Source organism: Plectropomus leopardus, chromosome 7 (assembly GCF_008729295.1).
Source record: "Plectropomus leopardus isolate mb chromosome 7, YSFRI_Pleo_2.0, whole genome shotgun sequence".
NCBI classification, from domain to species: Eukaryota; Metazoa; Chordata; class Actinopteri; order Perciformes; family Serranidae; genus Plectropomus; species Plectropomus leopardus.
This window is the reverse complement of record NC_056469.1, coordinates 18,886,646-18,903,124: the sequence shown is the minus strand read 5'-3', so window position 1 is coordinate 18,903,124 and position 16,479 is coordinate 18,886,646. Positions and strand designations below refer to the sequence as shown.

The 16,479-nt window shown below is 44.4% G+C and overlaps 1 protein-coding gene across 1 annotated transcript in view; it reads left to right on the top strand.

The window, feature by feature from the left end:
* The window catches only part of LOC121946302 (G patch domain-containing protein 8), a 33,315-nt gene extending 17,831 nt beyond the window's left edge, over positions 1–15,484 (top strand). Inside the window, exons 3-5 of the mRNA XM_042490813.1 lie at positions 5,709–5,846; positions 9,955–10,085; positions 11,419–15,484. Coding sequence (XP_042346747.1) covers positions 5,709–5,846; positions 9,955–10,085; positions 11,419–15,484 — 4,335 coding nt within the window. The remainder of the gene's footprint in view (positions 1–5,708; positions 5,847–9,954; positions 10,086–11,418) is intronic.
* Positions 15,485–16,479: the final 995 nt, after the last annotated feature.

Sequence of the window (16,479 nt, the reverse complement as noted above, 5' to 3'; positions counted from 1 at the left end):
AACAATTATCACATCTGACCAATTTCATTCTCAGTATGTCCAAGGCAACACATTTAATAAGTTGGAGGACAGGTAAATTCACACTCTTCTGCAAATAGTATTGAAGTACTAGCCACTTCCCTGTGCACACCTAGTCGCATTAACTTATCTAGACATCGTGAAAAAAGCAGGAAGGGAGGAAAAAGACAGAGTGCAAAAAACAACTCTATCTATATTTTTACATCTCACACTTTGTGTGTATTTATGGTGGTCATGGTGCACTTTGAGGCCTGAATAAGGTTGTTTTCATTCCTCTTATTTTCTCTCACAGTGACATCTCATTTGTTTAAGCCTACATTTGATATCTCCCTGCAATATGTCCCATCCAAACATCCTGTTTCAATAGAAATTTCACCAAATCAAGGAGGCAAAATACTCTCAAAATGCTGTGTCAGAATGACTGTACTGAATATCAGTCTGTTAGTCCTCCTTCACTCTCTCTCTCTAGGATGAGTCCAGCCATCCATGAAAATGCTACTCAATATTTAATTACAACCAGCGAGACAGTGACCAGTGAGACGTGTGTGACAATTTAGCCAGTCAGTGTCTGTACACTATTTTAATTATTTATTTAATGTAATTGATTAAATCATAACAAATTAGGCAAAAATTAAACAACACTGAACATTTTCAAGTGACATAAGTACATAATGTTGTACAAACCCTGACCATTAAAGTAAACTTTAGTGTTTTCTACAATATTTGTTTGGGTTTTTTTCATAACCACTGAAACACTGTCAGCATAAAATGTTTGACTATTAACCCTGCTTTAATGAGAAAGTTAACTCCCTACCTGTAGTGCTATTTATCAATATAGATTGTTTTGGTGTGAGTTTCCATGTTTTGGAGATACTGGTTGTAGTGATGTCTGGCTTCTCTTGAATATAATTAAACTAGATGGCTCTTCTGGTGCTCACAGTGCCAAAAAATACATTTGAAAAACTCAACAGCAATGTCTCTTTTTAGAAATCATGACCTGGTCAATTAAGATAATCCACATACCTTGTTCTGAGCAGCTCAATCTAGGAACTGTTTTCCCTCTACCTAACTACACCAGCCAACTGTATCATTGTGCTACAGCAAGACCCACACACATTGCAGTTGTAGTTGTTATGCCTCTTTTTGTAGTAAAAATGCATCTATTTATGGTTTTGTGTCTCTGGGGTAATTTGGTGTCTGGTTTGTTTGTTTTGTAGTTATTTTGCGTCTCTTTGCAGTTCCTTTGCATCTCCTTGCTTGAATCTCCTGATTGGTATGTGTTAGCGTGAGTGACATTTTGCAGAGTGTCATGAGATGTGGAGCAGGTGGATTCAAATGCTGGAGATGGCAGGCAACAGGAACTCAAAAAGGTTGCTCTTTAATCTAAAGAAAAGGCAACTGAACAGACTGATCACACCAAAAGTTCAGGTGGAGAAAAATGGATGGAAAAGCTCAAGTGTGGGGACTAAGGTGCTGAGGCAGAGGAACAGGCAGGGAGCTGATTGGCTGGGGAAAAACTGAGGAGCGGGAAAAGACTAACGAGGTTAATACAGGACAGGTGTGTAGCTGGCAGGGAGAAACTCAGGACCAGGGAAGGACTAATGAGGCTGATGCAGGGCAGGTGTGTAGATGGGTAAATGAGGAAAAGGCAGTACAGGAACACAGAAGGAGAGGCTGCCTCTTGAAAGTCGGAGGCTCAAATCATTAGTCGGAAACTCTCAGTCGACTGAGATTGCTTCAAGTCGAGCAGTTGTTTTTTTACGTGCAGTGTACTTCTGGGGACATTTTGGTCTTCAGATTTTTCTACAGAGTGAGTGTTCTTGCCTTTCATGCCACTCTTTGCAGTTGCGGACATGCTGCAGCGGCACAGAGGGAAAGAGAGAGGGAGCCCCGCAAGGTGGAGAAGAGTTAAATGTACAGCCCACAGCAAGTTAATACAATACAGTCTCTAGCTGTTTTTGATATCCCATGTTGGAAAGAAATGTTGTTGCACATTTGCTAACAACGGCTAGTCGTTAGCCGTTAGGTTGTCTATTATAGGACATAAATGCCACTGTTGCATCAAATGTCCTATTGAGCCCATTTGAACTTTAAAACTTTCATTAAAACAAAACTTATCATTAAATGATACATGATATATGACAGGATATACAATTCTAAGTCCAATGCAGCCCTAAAACACACAACACATTAAATTGAAACCCAAAAACCAAGAAACACAGTCATTCTAATAAGCTGGCCAAGTGAAAACAAAGACAGACTAACTAATAAAGACAAGGTAAATGAATCAGGACACAGCAGACTGTGTGGGCCAGGGGCCCCCTTTACACTTAGGGCCCTCTGGGCCTGTGCGTGGTAGGCCCATTCAGTAATTCTATTCAGTATTCCCTATTCAAGGTGCTTCGGTCAGCAGATGTAGTTCAGTAAAAGGATTGTCCTGTGGGTTATCTTGAGTAACCGGGTCGTGATTTCTGGAAGGAGACATTGTTGCCGAGTACCTCCTAGTTCCATTATGTTGGAGAGAAGTCAGACATATCTACAGCTGACATCTTTAACACTCACACAGCACTACAGGTTAGAGGAAAAATATGCATTCTTGATTTTGGTGTGAAAAGCCCCTTTAAGTCGTGTTATATGTATCTCATTTACTATATCTCAAAGCTTTTTTTGAGGAACAGCTAAGTAGTAGATTGCTTTCTTTAGGAAGAGGCAGTATATTTAAAAACAAAAAAAAAGTTGCTGGCTTATCTATAAAATATTTCAAATTTCAAAAAAGATGCAGCCTCTCTCTGTCCTTGACGTTTCTCCTGCGATCAGCTTACTGTCAAGATGTTAGCAAGAGTTAAGTTATGACAGTGATAAGCATATTATCTAAGGTGTCTTTGATTTTCTGTGCAGATCAGCAGTCTTGAAGGTCAAGATCACCAGATGAAGAATTCTGAAAAGCTTTTAGTTATACGTATTTGAAATCTCCATAAGTCTCTGTACAGCAACCTTCCTACTAATAGGGGTGTCATTTCGGATGTTATATGCTATGGAAATCTGATATCCAAAAAAAAACCCAACAAAGGGGCAAGTTTGAATGGGTACGATGGCAGTAACAGGGTGCATCAGAGAGGTGCTGCCACAGCTTCAATCTTCAGAACTCTCAGAGGTTCTTCAAGGGACTTTGTCTTTCTGAGGAGTTTTTCATGAATATATTGTATATCATTACTTTCCAGTGCACATATTTTCAAACGCTGACGGACCACGTGTGTAAAACATTTTAAGCGTGACTTGTTCATTTCCACAGAAGCTCGACATTGAATTACATGCGTGTGTGTGCCTAAAACTCCGGTTATGGTTCATAACGACTCTTATTTGTGGCATAATTCCAGCTATGAAGAGGAATAACACGGCTCTTCTCCCACAAATTGCCGATAAGCAAAAAGAAAAAAAAGCATGGAAACTCATTCACATTCACAGTCTTGCACAAACACATATAATCATGCAAACAATCACTGTCCATTCAGGTCTGCAGATATCAGCCGTGCTTTCTCTGCAAACAGATTTATGTTAGTGAGGTAAATTGAGGTCTAGATTAATTTAGCACTGGTATATCAGGTTGACAGACTGCGTGTGACTGTGCATGCGTAAGTGTGTGTTTGTGTCTATGCATTCAGTGCTGGTTACTGAAGCGTACAAATCGTATGAAGTGCATATATTTAAAGGCAAACATGTTAGATTTTAGTATTCGGCAGGAAACTTGGTAATTGCGTGTCAGGAAGCATCCAACATCACCAAATGGCTCCTGAGTTAACACACACACACACACGCAATTTCTCCTTTCATGCATTCACACCTTTCTTGTGTACATACACCCCTCTTTCCTTATGTATTTTCCCCTCTTCAAAATAATTACCCTGACAGAATACAGAGAGGTGAGAAGAAAGGGTTAGGGGGTACAACCGCAAGCACTCAGAAAAGATATACACATGTTTACATGTAAAATGAGTATGAGAAGGCATGTGCATACAAAGCTCCTATGTGATCTTACATAAGCACAAATGAATCTCATCCCCCTGGCAGCACTCAAATGAAGGCCGCGCTGGGTGATTGGATGATTTCCTGGTTGTGACTTAAGACTGCGAGGTAGATCAATACCATGGTACACAGAGCAACACAGGATAAATTATATCAGTTACCTTTTTGTTGATTTCAGTATGGAAGTGTCAGCCTGTTCACTCCTTCAGCCTCCTGTCCTCTTCACCTTGTCTGCCTGAAAGCCAAATGGAAAGAGCCTCAGGACAGGCAGTTTTTTTCCCTCTGTATGTGTATGTGTGTATGTAGTTAATCATTACCCAGATATAGCATTTATATGTGTGAAAAGCAACGGCATGTACAACAGGGATTGCTAGACTCTGTGGTAATAATAATGCTAGGTGTCTGTGCCTGCCTCTGTATGTCTGCGAGGGCAAGCGGGGGTCATTTCTCTTCTTGCCTGCATTCCTATCCTCCCTCTCTTTTCCTCTCACCTCCGTTCCTGTGTGCAGGCATATTACTGAAGCAAATTGGGGCCAATAGACTCTGTCACTGCATGACCCAGGGCTCACCAAACAGAAAAGGAACAAGTGAGACAGAGAGAAAAAGGCAAATAGAGGGGATAAAAGGGGAGATAAAGGAAAGGAAGAAAAAGAACGAGTTGGAGGAGGGAGGGGAAAAAACGACTGGGACAGCATGAGAGCTAGCAGAGAGAGGGAGAGAGAGAGCCAGGAGATGGACGGAGGGAAAGAAAGAAGCAGAGGGAGGATAGAGAGTGAGAGAAAGAAGTGACAACCTCAAATTAAATTCCCATCATGTCAGTGTAGAACAGAATTCAATAGTGTTTATTGGCAGCCCCTTGCCTCAGGGAAATTACATTCTGAAGCAGAGCATGGCATGAATGCACACACACACCCGAACACACACAAGCACATATACACAAGCAAGCATACACATCTTTTGTACACAACTGTGCATGTCCTCGGACCAAAAATAAAAAATAAAAAGCCCTCTGGCTGATGTGAGCATGCAGACAAGCGATTTATCCCCTGAGGTCCATGTGCCATTTGCACAGTGCATGTGTATCTGTCTGTCCGTGGGCACGTTTGTGTGTGTGTGTGTGTGTGTGTGTGTGTGTGTGTGTGTGTGTGTGTGTTTGTCTGGAACTTTCTTCACATGCACACTTTTGCTAGTGCACAAAAGACTAAGTTGTGCATTTTAGATGCTCAGTTTTTCTGTCTGTCAGCCACAATTGCCACTCTCTCTGCAGTCAGACTCAGACTATTTGCCATTATAGTTCATACGCAGGTTTCTATTACGTTGGCTGTATTAAATGTGTCCCCAGGCTCAAGTTGCCATGAACACAGGGCTTCAGTGCCTTTGTCCAACCTCCAGCAGCAGCAGCAAAGGCAGCACACTTTAATGGGAAGCAGTTTAACAGTTTTATGCAGAGCACATGTAGAGGCTATTACTGCTGATGTCTCTGGGATGCAGATTTGTTCTAAATGGCTAACAATCTGCCATTCTTTCAACCCCCCCTTCCCCCTCTCCTCTCTGCCCCTCTAACCCTTTATGTCTCTGTCTGTTTATGCCTCCATCTCGACTCTCTCATTTCTCTCCCCCTGTCCCTCCAACTCACTCACTCGTTCTCCCCATCTCTCTTTCTCCAGGAGTGTGCAGAGAGGGCTTTGGGCTGCTCAGTGGAGGATCTGAAGGCTCTTTTCTACTGTGAGCTGTGTCACAAGCAGTACCTCAGACACCAGGAGTTTGACAACCACATCAACTCCTACGACCATGCACACAAACAGGTACATGGGATGCACCAGCACTACTCTCACTCTCTCTCTCTCTCACACATACACACACACACACACACACACACACACACATGCTATGTAACAGCACGCTAACAGATCTTTTTGTATGATCTCTTGTCACAGAATTTGGGTGTGTTAGCATTATGCGGGTTGACGGAAAGCTTCTTTATATTTCCATGTCAGTCTGCCCATTGGGTAAAGTTTCCCAGCAGGAGTGTGACAACTACATCATTTCTTACAAGCACACACACAGAGGTGGAACACCTCAACTCGAGACAGATACTCACACATACAATATACATGCATGCACACACACAGCTCAGTATTTATACTTTAGATTTCCATTTTAACACTTACCTTATGACAAACTTAATTGATCCCATACAGGGCAATTTAAGTCACAGCAGTTACCAGCCGTACAAAAATATATACCGTTCATCATCACAAACTGATATAAAACTACAATCACTGGAATCAAAACTGACTTATTTGGGATTTGTTAGGAATCCTGTGTAAAAAGTACTGTCAACATTAATCACAGATATTGAGCACATGTATTATAATTTGGCGTGTTTTAGAGCCTAAACAGAAGCAATGGGTCATCTTTAGTGGAAAAGCAAAGCAACTCACATACTACCAGAAAAGTACACTGCTGCCAGGCAGCAGCCAGAGTTGATCATGACCACTTGAGATGGTTGAATTGTCCCTCCAGGCTACCTGACAGTCAAGATGGCAGCAAAGATAACAAAAATGTGGTTTTTCATCTCATATCATGCCTACCTTTAGGGAATCATAACATTGAATATGGAATTAATCTGCAGATGCTTCTGTTCAAAATGACACCAAACTTCAGCTGAAGTCAGTTTTTGAGCCACAAAGAAGGCCATAATGTGGCCTGCAACAGACAGTCGGGCTTCTTGTTTTAAGCCAAGCCGACTTCCAGAACCTGCAGCCTCAAATGACCATTTAAGATGAATCATGTGCGCAGTATTTCAGTGTTACTTGATCTTCAAGTCCCAAATAGATAATGATGGAAGCTTTTCTAGTTTTTTTGTTGTTCAAAATTTAGAGCAGTTGATTTGTATGTATCTGGTACACGCCGCTACAAAATTCACTTTATTCTTCAATTTGTACTTCCTCAAAAAGAAAAATAAGTATTTGGTACAAAATAGAACATGGAGCTATTAGTCATAGCTCAAGTATGATTCTATTATTCCGGTTTGGACAAGATGAGGCCAATGGACCATTAGGAAAAGGCCCGGCAGCAGGTTTCTTCCTGCATTCTGCTTTCACATCCATTTTCATACACAACCTCCACTCTGGACTAACAAACTGAAGGTTCTGCTGATAGCACATTCTCCTACAGCTATCTGTTGTCATGCCAAGGCATACACTCACATACAAAAACATACAGACATGCACTTTCCCGTGTACACACTCATCCACAAACACAGGCAATCTCTCAACTGAGCCAAGCCACTTCCCACTTCTGAACGCCCACACTGTGCAACATGAAATAAACATAAAATAAGACGGTTCCTTCACTGTCATTGTTCTTTGAAAATGAATCGAAGCAACTGCAGGCCAATGTTAATGCTTTGTTTTAGCCAGCGGCAGGCACATGAAACGAGCTGCATGAGGCACTGAGCTGACAGTAGCCACTGGCACTGTGGGAACACACATACAGGCATGCATGCACACTCTGCCTACTGAGCAGACAACAGATGAAATTCTAGCTGAAGACAGTTTCCCTGCAGGAGTATTGGCTTTGGAGAATGGAAGCTGATTGCGTTTGCTCTGTCTCCTTCCCTTGTCATCGATTCAGGGATAAACATGTCTGAATGCAGCGCTTTATCAGCATTTACTGCTGATTACAGAAATTGCTCATTACAAGAGAATTGTGCTCCCTTTTAAATAAAAGAGCAATCAGCCCATTAGCATGGCCCCTCACATGCTACCTAAGAATACATCATCCCTCATTCGGAGGCCCTAGTGGATATGAATCAACTCAGACTCATCCATAGTTGCCTCAGCCTGAGCACTCCTTAACACATCTAAAGGAATATTGATCGGGGCTTTGACAGACGGATTGAGCTTCACAGCACATAGCTCGACTGACATGTTGGAGAGCAAGAGTAATATCGCATCCCGCTGTTGGGGACATGACATCATCTTTAAAGACAAAAGTATCCGCTTGAAAGTGTGAAACGGAAATATCTCGGCCCTGTGTGTTCAGTGAAAATGGTTCTGTGCGCAATATTTTGTTTGGCTCTAAATATAGCTACAGGTTTGCCTGCAGTGGGACCTGTTTTTAAGCGAGAACAATAACCTAGCAGAGTGCAAATGCAAGAGGAAGAGGAAAGAATTTATCTTCATATATTTCATCTATTATAGACTGCTCTAACTCCCTCTCACTCTCCCTCTCTCTCTCTCTTCCTCTCTCTCTCCTTTTCTTAGTCAGTGCCATGGACAGCTACAGTACAACGACTCTGATCTTTTCTTCCCCCCTTCTCCTCCTCTTTCCTAGCTCTGTCCGCAGTTGTTCATTATGTATGCCTCTCTGCTTGAACATGATTAATATTTCCCATAGAATGAGTTTGGCATCAAAGCCCCTCAAAGCTCCTTACCGCACACTAACAAACATGCATGTGATCTCACAACGCATCTGCAGTGCACAAGCACCTATACTGTAAGACATGTATGTTTAAGAGATACAAACCCACGAGTGCTGCTCCGTTGGCACATACTTAATGCTGCTTTCAGAGAGCTGACAGTGGGATGTTAAGCATCGTGCGATAATGTAAAAAGACAACCGATTGTGTAAGACTCAGCAGAGATTAACCTGACGACTGTCAGCTCCAGCATAAGATCTGGGTGTGAAAGAGAGTGAGTGTATAAATAAATCTGATGTCTGAGGGGCTAATCTGATGTGTGCACGTGTGTATGCTGTTTGCAAGACACACTGTATGGGTGGATAATAGCATAACATAATCTAAAAGTGAGAGTGGTGTAATCCTGTGCAATTCATACTCCAGGATAAATTCACAAATATATAAAATAAACAACAAATCCCGAATTTATAAGCCATGGGTGGATTGCATGCTGAGGAAAATATACTATGAAGCGAGAGAGAATGAGATGGGAGATAGGAGGGATGGTGGTGAGTGATACTGCAGCTATTTCCAAACTTCTTACTCTCGCCTTAGCCTTCAGACACACATGCACAAACAAACAGAAACACACCAACATGTACACACACACCTGCCAAGCATGGATAAAGGAGGGATTAAAGTGTGTCAGAAAAAGGAAACCGAAGTGAGAAGCATGAATCATTGTTTTCCTGAGAGGACTAGCACACCTATGGTTATAGTGCATAGTTCCAGACAAAATACACTCATGCACACTCACACAAAATGGAGCTAATTGTTATTTTTACATGCACTAAGATGCAGGTGAAGACCCACCAGTTTGCTCAAAATTAAATCACTCACTATGGTTTGTGGAAGTATCCTACGCACACACATAAATCTAGCATTTTTCCCTACTGAAATCTTTGGCCTTTACAATGACTCAGATGGTTATTTTGCCAATGATAAGTGGCCAGGCCTTTTTGTTTAGTGATGTGCAATTTCAGCAACAGCAAATCAATGCCGTTGGTACACTCCAGCTCAAAAACAGATGTCATTGGATCAGAAGGTCTCTCAGACCAAGCTGTGATGACTGAAGAAGGGCTGAACATTTTGGAAATTTCAGTGGCAAGAGCATCATCATCATTAAATCACTCATGTCACTCATCTCAACTGTGTCTGTAATCTGCTATTCACCAGTTGGGTTGTGTTTGCTCTCAGGCTGTGTGTTGGAGGAAAGACGCTTTCTTCCGGGCTGAATGGAGTTAATTGGACATGAGCTTTGGAGGAGAACATCTGCTGACTGATGTGTGCAGTTTGAAAGACAGCTGCCTGCAGAGGGCTTCAGAAAACTAATCCCTCACTCTCTCTTCTCTTCTCTCTGTCCCACCCTTGTGCCTCCCGCTACCCCGTGCCCTCCACATACTCTCTCTGTCCCTCCCTCTATCATTCTTAATTTTCATTTCCTGCAGAGGCTGAAGGAACTCAAGCATAGGGAATTTGCTCGCAATGTGTCCTCGAAGTCATGGAAGGACCAACGCAAACAGGAGAAGGCTCTCAGACGCCTGCACCAGCTTGCACAGCTGCAACAGGAAACCCAGCGGTGAGCAGGAGGAGTGTGTATTTGTGTGTTTCTGCACGGCGGTGAATGTAATGAGACTAGGGGCAGGAGTCCAAAAGGGTTAGAGTGCGTCACATCCAATCAACGTTTTTTAGATTTGATGGATGTATCCACAGATGTTAGAGCACCCAGTTGTCCTAGATAGGCCACAGGTGAAGTAAATATTACATGAAGACACATTCTTGCCAGTGCTCCGAGAGTAGATGATTTTTAGGAGGAAGAGATGGGAGTTTTTTGGAAAAAAAAAAGGTGCAGATTTTTTTTTTAAGAATTAAATAAAAATAAGCTAAATAAGCTGAAAACTTGCCTCTGGGTTTGCATATCTAAAGTAATCAAAACAACTGATAAAATAAATACATCACGTAATAATCAACTTGATTGCACCTATTCCCTGTGCAATTAAATGTGTTTTCCTATAATCAGGCAATAATATGTGAACAGCATCACTATGACTGCCAAGCCTCTGATTTATTTTTTGTTTGTTTCATTATGTCTTTCTTTCTTTTTCTCTCAGTAGCATGCTAACAGATTATTAAAATAGCCCTTGTCCATAATTATCTCCATACCATTAGAATACATCATATCCATATACTATATATACACCTGTGTGTTAATTTAAAGTTCCAGTGTGTAGAATGTAGGGGGATATATTGGCAGAAATTGAATATAATATAAAAAGTATGTTTTCTTTAGTGTATAATCACCTGAAAAAAAAAGTAATGATCGTGTTTTAGTTACCTTAGAATAAGCACTGGCCACGGTAGTTAGCAGCTCCTCCACAATAAGCTGAAAAAGCATTGGAAAAACACATTTTTTTTTAATGAAACTGCCTTATTTAGTTACCAATTTAACTACCTGGATCTGTTTATTTTGAAGAGGACAAGACCTAGCGGATAATTCCACTCCCAGTACAAACCTCCTGAACATCTAGAAAATAAATTATCAAGAAAAGAGATAAACACATATTAGTATGTGCTGAGCAAGTGACCCGTCTGTGACATGCCAAACTGTTGGAGAAATGCATATTTTTAACATGAAACAGCTTTAATCAGTGTTTTTACTGGCTTAAATCACATTTTCCATTTGTTTTGGAGAGGAGGAGACCTCTGTGGATAATTTGGCTCCTCATAAAAACTTCCCAAACAACGAACACTGAAGGAATTATAGCCAGAAGAAGTTCTACCTGGTTGCAATCTGCAATCCTCACTTCTAAATGCCACTAGGTCCCCCTAAATCTTACACACTGTTCCTTTAAATATAAAAGAATCCAAGATAAATTAACTAAATTCAAGAATATTTCACATCTGTGTTGCAGAATCCCAGGAAGAACATCTGGACTAAGGAGTGCAGTCAGAGCTGTGAGACAGCGGCAAGATAGAGACGTGGACCAAAGAGACCGCAGCCCCGAAGATAAACCTGAGCCCTTCAACAACACCCAGAGGCCCCCTCTTACGCAACAGAGGACAGCTCACCTCAGCATTCAGCCAGAGGATCCATGCCAATCTCCTTCCCAGATATCGCTGGCTGCTGCTCTAACAGAGTCCCCACTAATCACACATCCGGAATCCAATACAGACCCTCCTGTAGTGAAGCCCCAGTCTTGTTTGGGCTTGTATCCCCAGCCGCCTCTCCCTGGGCGGGGGAGAGTAGGAGGCAGGCTTGGGGTGTCCTTCTGCTTCTCACGCAGGGGGCCCAGGCTCGAGCCTTCCGCCTCTGTCTTCTCGGACATGGAGGAGGAAGAGAGAGAAAAGAGAGAACAAATGAAAGAGAGGATAAAGGGGATGATGGAAGATATTGACCGGGAAACTGGGGCAGCAGAGGAGGGGAAACACAGAGAGAGTGAAAAGCATGAGTTTAGATCGCACAGTGCTGGACTGAGTGACATGGGGCCAATCCCCAGAGAGGCTGCCCGAGAAGAGGGGGAGATGGAAAAAAGAGACGTAGTGAAAGCACACTCTACTATTTCCACAGAAGCACCTGATAATCAGAGTCATGATTCACTATTCTTGCCATCACAGACACAGGTGGCCCTGTGGGGCACAGCACTAGCAAGGGCACACATAGACACTGAACACATAGATAGTGAGACAGAGAGAAAGCAAGAGACAGAAGGGGGGAAAGAGGAGAGTCAGTATATGTGTGTGCTGGGGAAAGATAGCTCTACCCATCTGAGATGGCCTGTCAGTTTGCTTAAATTCACCAACTCTCAACCACACATCTCCTACAGTTGCAACCCACTCTGCTTGAACCCACAAGAACCAGAACAACTCAAAGAGGATCCACAGGAGTCACAACAAAATCAGTTGTGTGCTCCCTCAGATGAATCCGATCTCCGTGTGCCAGCTATTCTTACACCAGACGCTCCTTCCTGTTTACAAAGACAGACAAGACAAGAGCTGAAAGCACACAGACAGGAAAAATCCGAGGATAATTTCAAGGCAGAGCAACATATCGACATGGAGACAGAGGCACACCTGTTCCTAAAGAACAAAAACCTTTCATTGTCAGAAACAAAACCAGAAAGAGGTAGATGCGCACTAAGTTTGGAGAATTTTGTGAGGGCAGCCTCCCATCCATTTGACCCAGCTCAGAGTGACAGCTCTGACACAAACTCCCAGAATCCTCTGGGAGGCAGATTAGGGGGTGCGAGAGGGATCAGGGAGAGAGCCATCATAGCCCTGAGCTGTAAATTAGAGTCTGTCACCCAGCCTAGCACACAGAGGATGTGCATCAGCCCGTCCAGGTGTGAGTGTGGGAGTGAGACAATGTGCAAGTGTGCCAGCACTACGCAGCCATACATGGGTGTCTCAGAAGTGTCACGCAAAAAGAGGAAAGCCAGCACAAAGAAACACAAGCTGGGAAAGAGGAAGAAGGAAAAAGGTTCAAACAAGCGCCAATCAGCAAGGTGCAAAGTGAGGAGTGTTGTCTCTACAGTCTCCATTGGCAGAGAGAGGAGTGGAGAAGCTGGAGGGAGCTGGTGGAAGACAAGGAGGCAAAGGGAGACGGGGGAGACGAGAAGGAGGAGGAGGGTGCAGAGAGCAGGGAGCAGCTGTCTCCTGGGGAGATGTGAGGCTGAGCCAGTATCTGTCTCTGTCAGGAAGAGGAGGCCTCACAGGAGCCACAGCACTGAATCCCAGTCACAGCCAGACAGAGAGCAGGCAGAGAACTGCAGTGCCGACTCCCAGCTCGCCAGACACATAGCAGACAGACACAACGAGGGGGAGGGAAAGCGAGACGGAGATGCAGTGACTTTTCCCTGGCGATCTCACTTCTCCGTACACTCCTTCTCACCAGGATGTAACTCAAAGCTGTTTTGGGAAAGGGGTCACCATAGCAACCCCAGGAGTTTCATTGACTGCTGTTACCCTGACAACAGCTGTGGTTGCAGCCCGGCGAGAAAGAGAAAACTCCTCCACAGGGACAGGAAATTCATTCATAGTAAGAGGAAGAGTTCAAGGCATCGTGGAGTCTGGGAGGAGACAGAGAGGGGCAGGAAAATTGGAGGGCAACCAGGTGGCAGAGACAGGGGCCTGATTTCAGATACGGAGCAGTGGGAGTGGATGAGGGAGAGCTGTCCTAGAGGTGGTGAGGAGGGCAGGTCTAGGAGCGGGTGGAGATCAAAAAACAGAGCAGGCGAGTGGGATCGGGTGGCAAGGTTCAGCCCCAGTCCTGGCAGCTGGGGCAGGAAAGGCAGACATCTCAGCACAGAAGATGTAGACTGGGACAGGTGCAGCGTGGACAGATGGACATGGGGCAGCAGCGACAGCTGTGAAGACAGGGGGACACACAGGTCCACATCAGGCTCCAGGACAGGGGCAGACAGCAGAGACAGCCCAGGCTATGTGTGGAAATGCACAGGCACCAGACGATCAAGCTCAAGACACTTCTCCAGCCCTGAGTGGTGGACGAGTAGGCAGCCATACAGCCCCCAGAGTGCAACCAACATACGGGCCAGCAGATGCCACAGCCCGCGCTCCTGCAGCCCCTGCAGCAGCACCAGCATGTCCGAGCTCAGCTGGGAGTGGAGCAGGAGCAGTACCTGCTCAGGAATCGACGGGTTGTCAGTGAGCTCCTGCAGAATGTCCTCAGGAGCTCCAGGACTCTCATTTGAGGCACCTCAGGAGGCAAAGAAGCAGAGCAGCCCCACATCCACTTCATCCAGCCTTACCTCTTGCTCCCTTTCTCATTCCTCGCCCTACAGCTGCCCATCCTCTGTTGCTCACACAGCCCCAGGCCTCAATACACACCATTGTGACACATGCCCCTCTCAGCTCAAGAAGCCCAATTCACAGTCTGACCTTGGCCATGATCAATCTGCCCTTAGCAACACAAGTAGTTCAGGCACAACTCTTCCAGGAAAATCCACCAGTAAGCCACAGAAACCAGCCAGGATGTTGCTTCTCCCTCTCATAGGGAAACTACCTGCAATCCAGAGAAAGGCCAGGCGGAAAAAAGGGCTGCTGGAGAAGAGTCAGGAGAAGGAAGGAGAGGAGGAAGAGGAGGCTAAGGGCAGCAGAGCGGATCCTGGGGGGGTTGTCAACAGTCAGAAATTTCGTCTGAAAATCACTGAGTCAACCCCCAGCAGCACACCAAATCTCTGCCCGTCCCAGATTAGCACTGATGACAAGCAGACAGGTGGAGAGACGGCTCAGCCAATCAGCTTTACCGCTGAGGAGATGGACAAATATCGCCTCCTGCAAGAGCAGGCGAGAGAGCACATGCAGAAAGTCCTGGAACAGACACAGGAGAGCGCAGACATACACACAGAGACAAGCTACACACATACATCTCAGACAGAGAATTGTGGGACTTCAGAGGAACAATATACACTAATACACAGCAATACACACAACCCTTCACAGCCTCAGACACAGTCACTTCACACAGACGCGATGCAAACACAAGCACAGCACACCATCCAGGTCAGTCTCCCACCTCCTCATGTGACCCCACAAGAGAACTTTACACCACCCATGGCTCTGAGAGTCCCCAGCCTCCCCTCTCTTCCGCCATCCCCCCCTCTCTCCAGCCTCCATCATATCATTTTACAACATGCGGCACTTTCCATGCCCCCTTCCTCCTCATCCTCTTCCACTGCATCCTCCCCTCCCGCCATCCACCCACACCCAGCTTCACTCCCTCACCCTCTGCCCCCTCTCCACCCCTCCCTCCCGCACCACCTCCACCTCTCTCCCTTCACAATATCATCCCTGTTTCCCTCCATTCTGCTGTCACATCACCCCATCCCTCTCCTCCCGCAGTCGCCCGCTTTTCACGCAACCCCACTTGCCCCACTCTCCCCAGTAGCCCTGCAACCCCTGAACCCACAGTCTTTTATGGACAGAGCGTGGCCAGTGAGGTTCCAACAGAAGGCGTTGTGATTTTCACAGAGTGGCTGCCATGTTTATTAATCTTCCTTGGCAACACAGACTAGTGAGAGAAAGAGAGGGAATTTTTGGTTTGGACAAAAGCCTGCTATTTGAAATGGCGATGAGTCAGTGTTTTTACTAGCATCAACTCCAACTCTTATTCGCATATGCCCTCTGTCTCTCTCTCTCTCTCTCTCTCTCACACACACACACACACACATATGCATATGCCCAACTATTGACTGTTTTCAAATGAAAATTTGTTTCTCCATCTAGCCTCTGCTGTGTTGCAGCACACATTGAGAAAACCGACTTTGATCCTTTGCTTTTTCCATCATTCCTCATTCAGGCCCAGAATAAAGGGAAAGGTGCACCTGCTATTCAAAGACAAGCTGGGTTTGTGTCATCCTCTCTCTTTCCTTCTGAACCACAGACAGAGCAGCTGCCTTTTGAAGTATCCTTCATGCCAGGGACAGGAGGGCAAGAAAGAGTGATAATACTCTCCCCTTATCTCCATTTCATACAACTTATCTGAGTTAGAGTGTGACTTTCAACAACATAAACAACGTTCCAGGGACCGGGGGGCACAGGACAGCCATTTTAACCTTGATGTATACTGTATTTGTGTGTGTATAAGATTGCGATAATTCTAGACTGACACACACACATACACAGCAGGAAGGACAACAACTTATTTCCATATCTGACACATGTAAAGACCTGTTTTGTCTCTATAGTGTAAATATTCTGACAGTGAGTAATAACATTAGAATCATGGAAAACAATAAAATAAAAGGTGGATTTAACCTTGACCAGCAGTACAATGATTATTCCGCACTCAGCTTCAGTGATATAGACACTTCAACTTCTTTTCATAATTATATGTGACATGCAATTTTTTTTTCCAGCGAGCATTTAACACATCTGTTGTTCAGACAGCGGTGAATGAATTGGATCTGTTACATTAAAACTTGGATGAAAAAAATTAACAAGCAGTAATGCTTCTT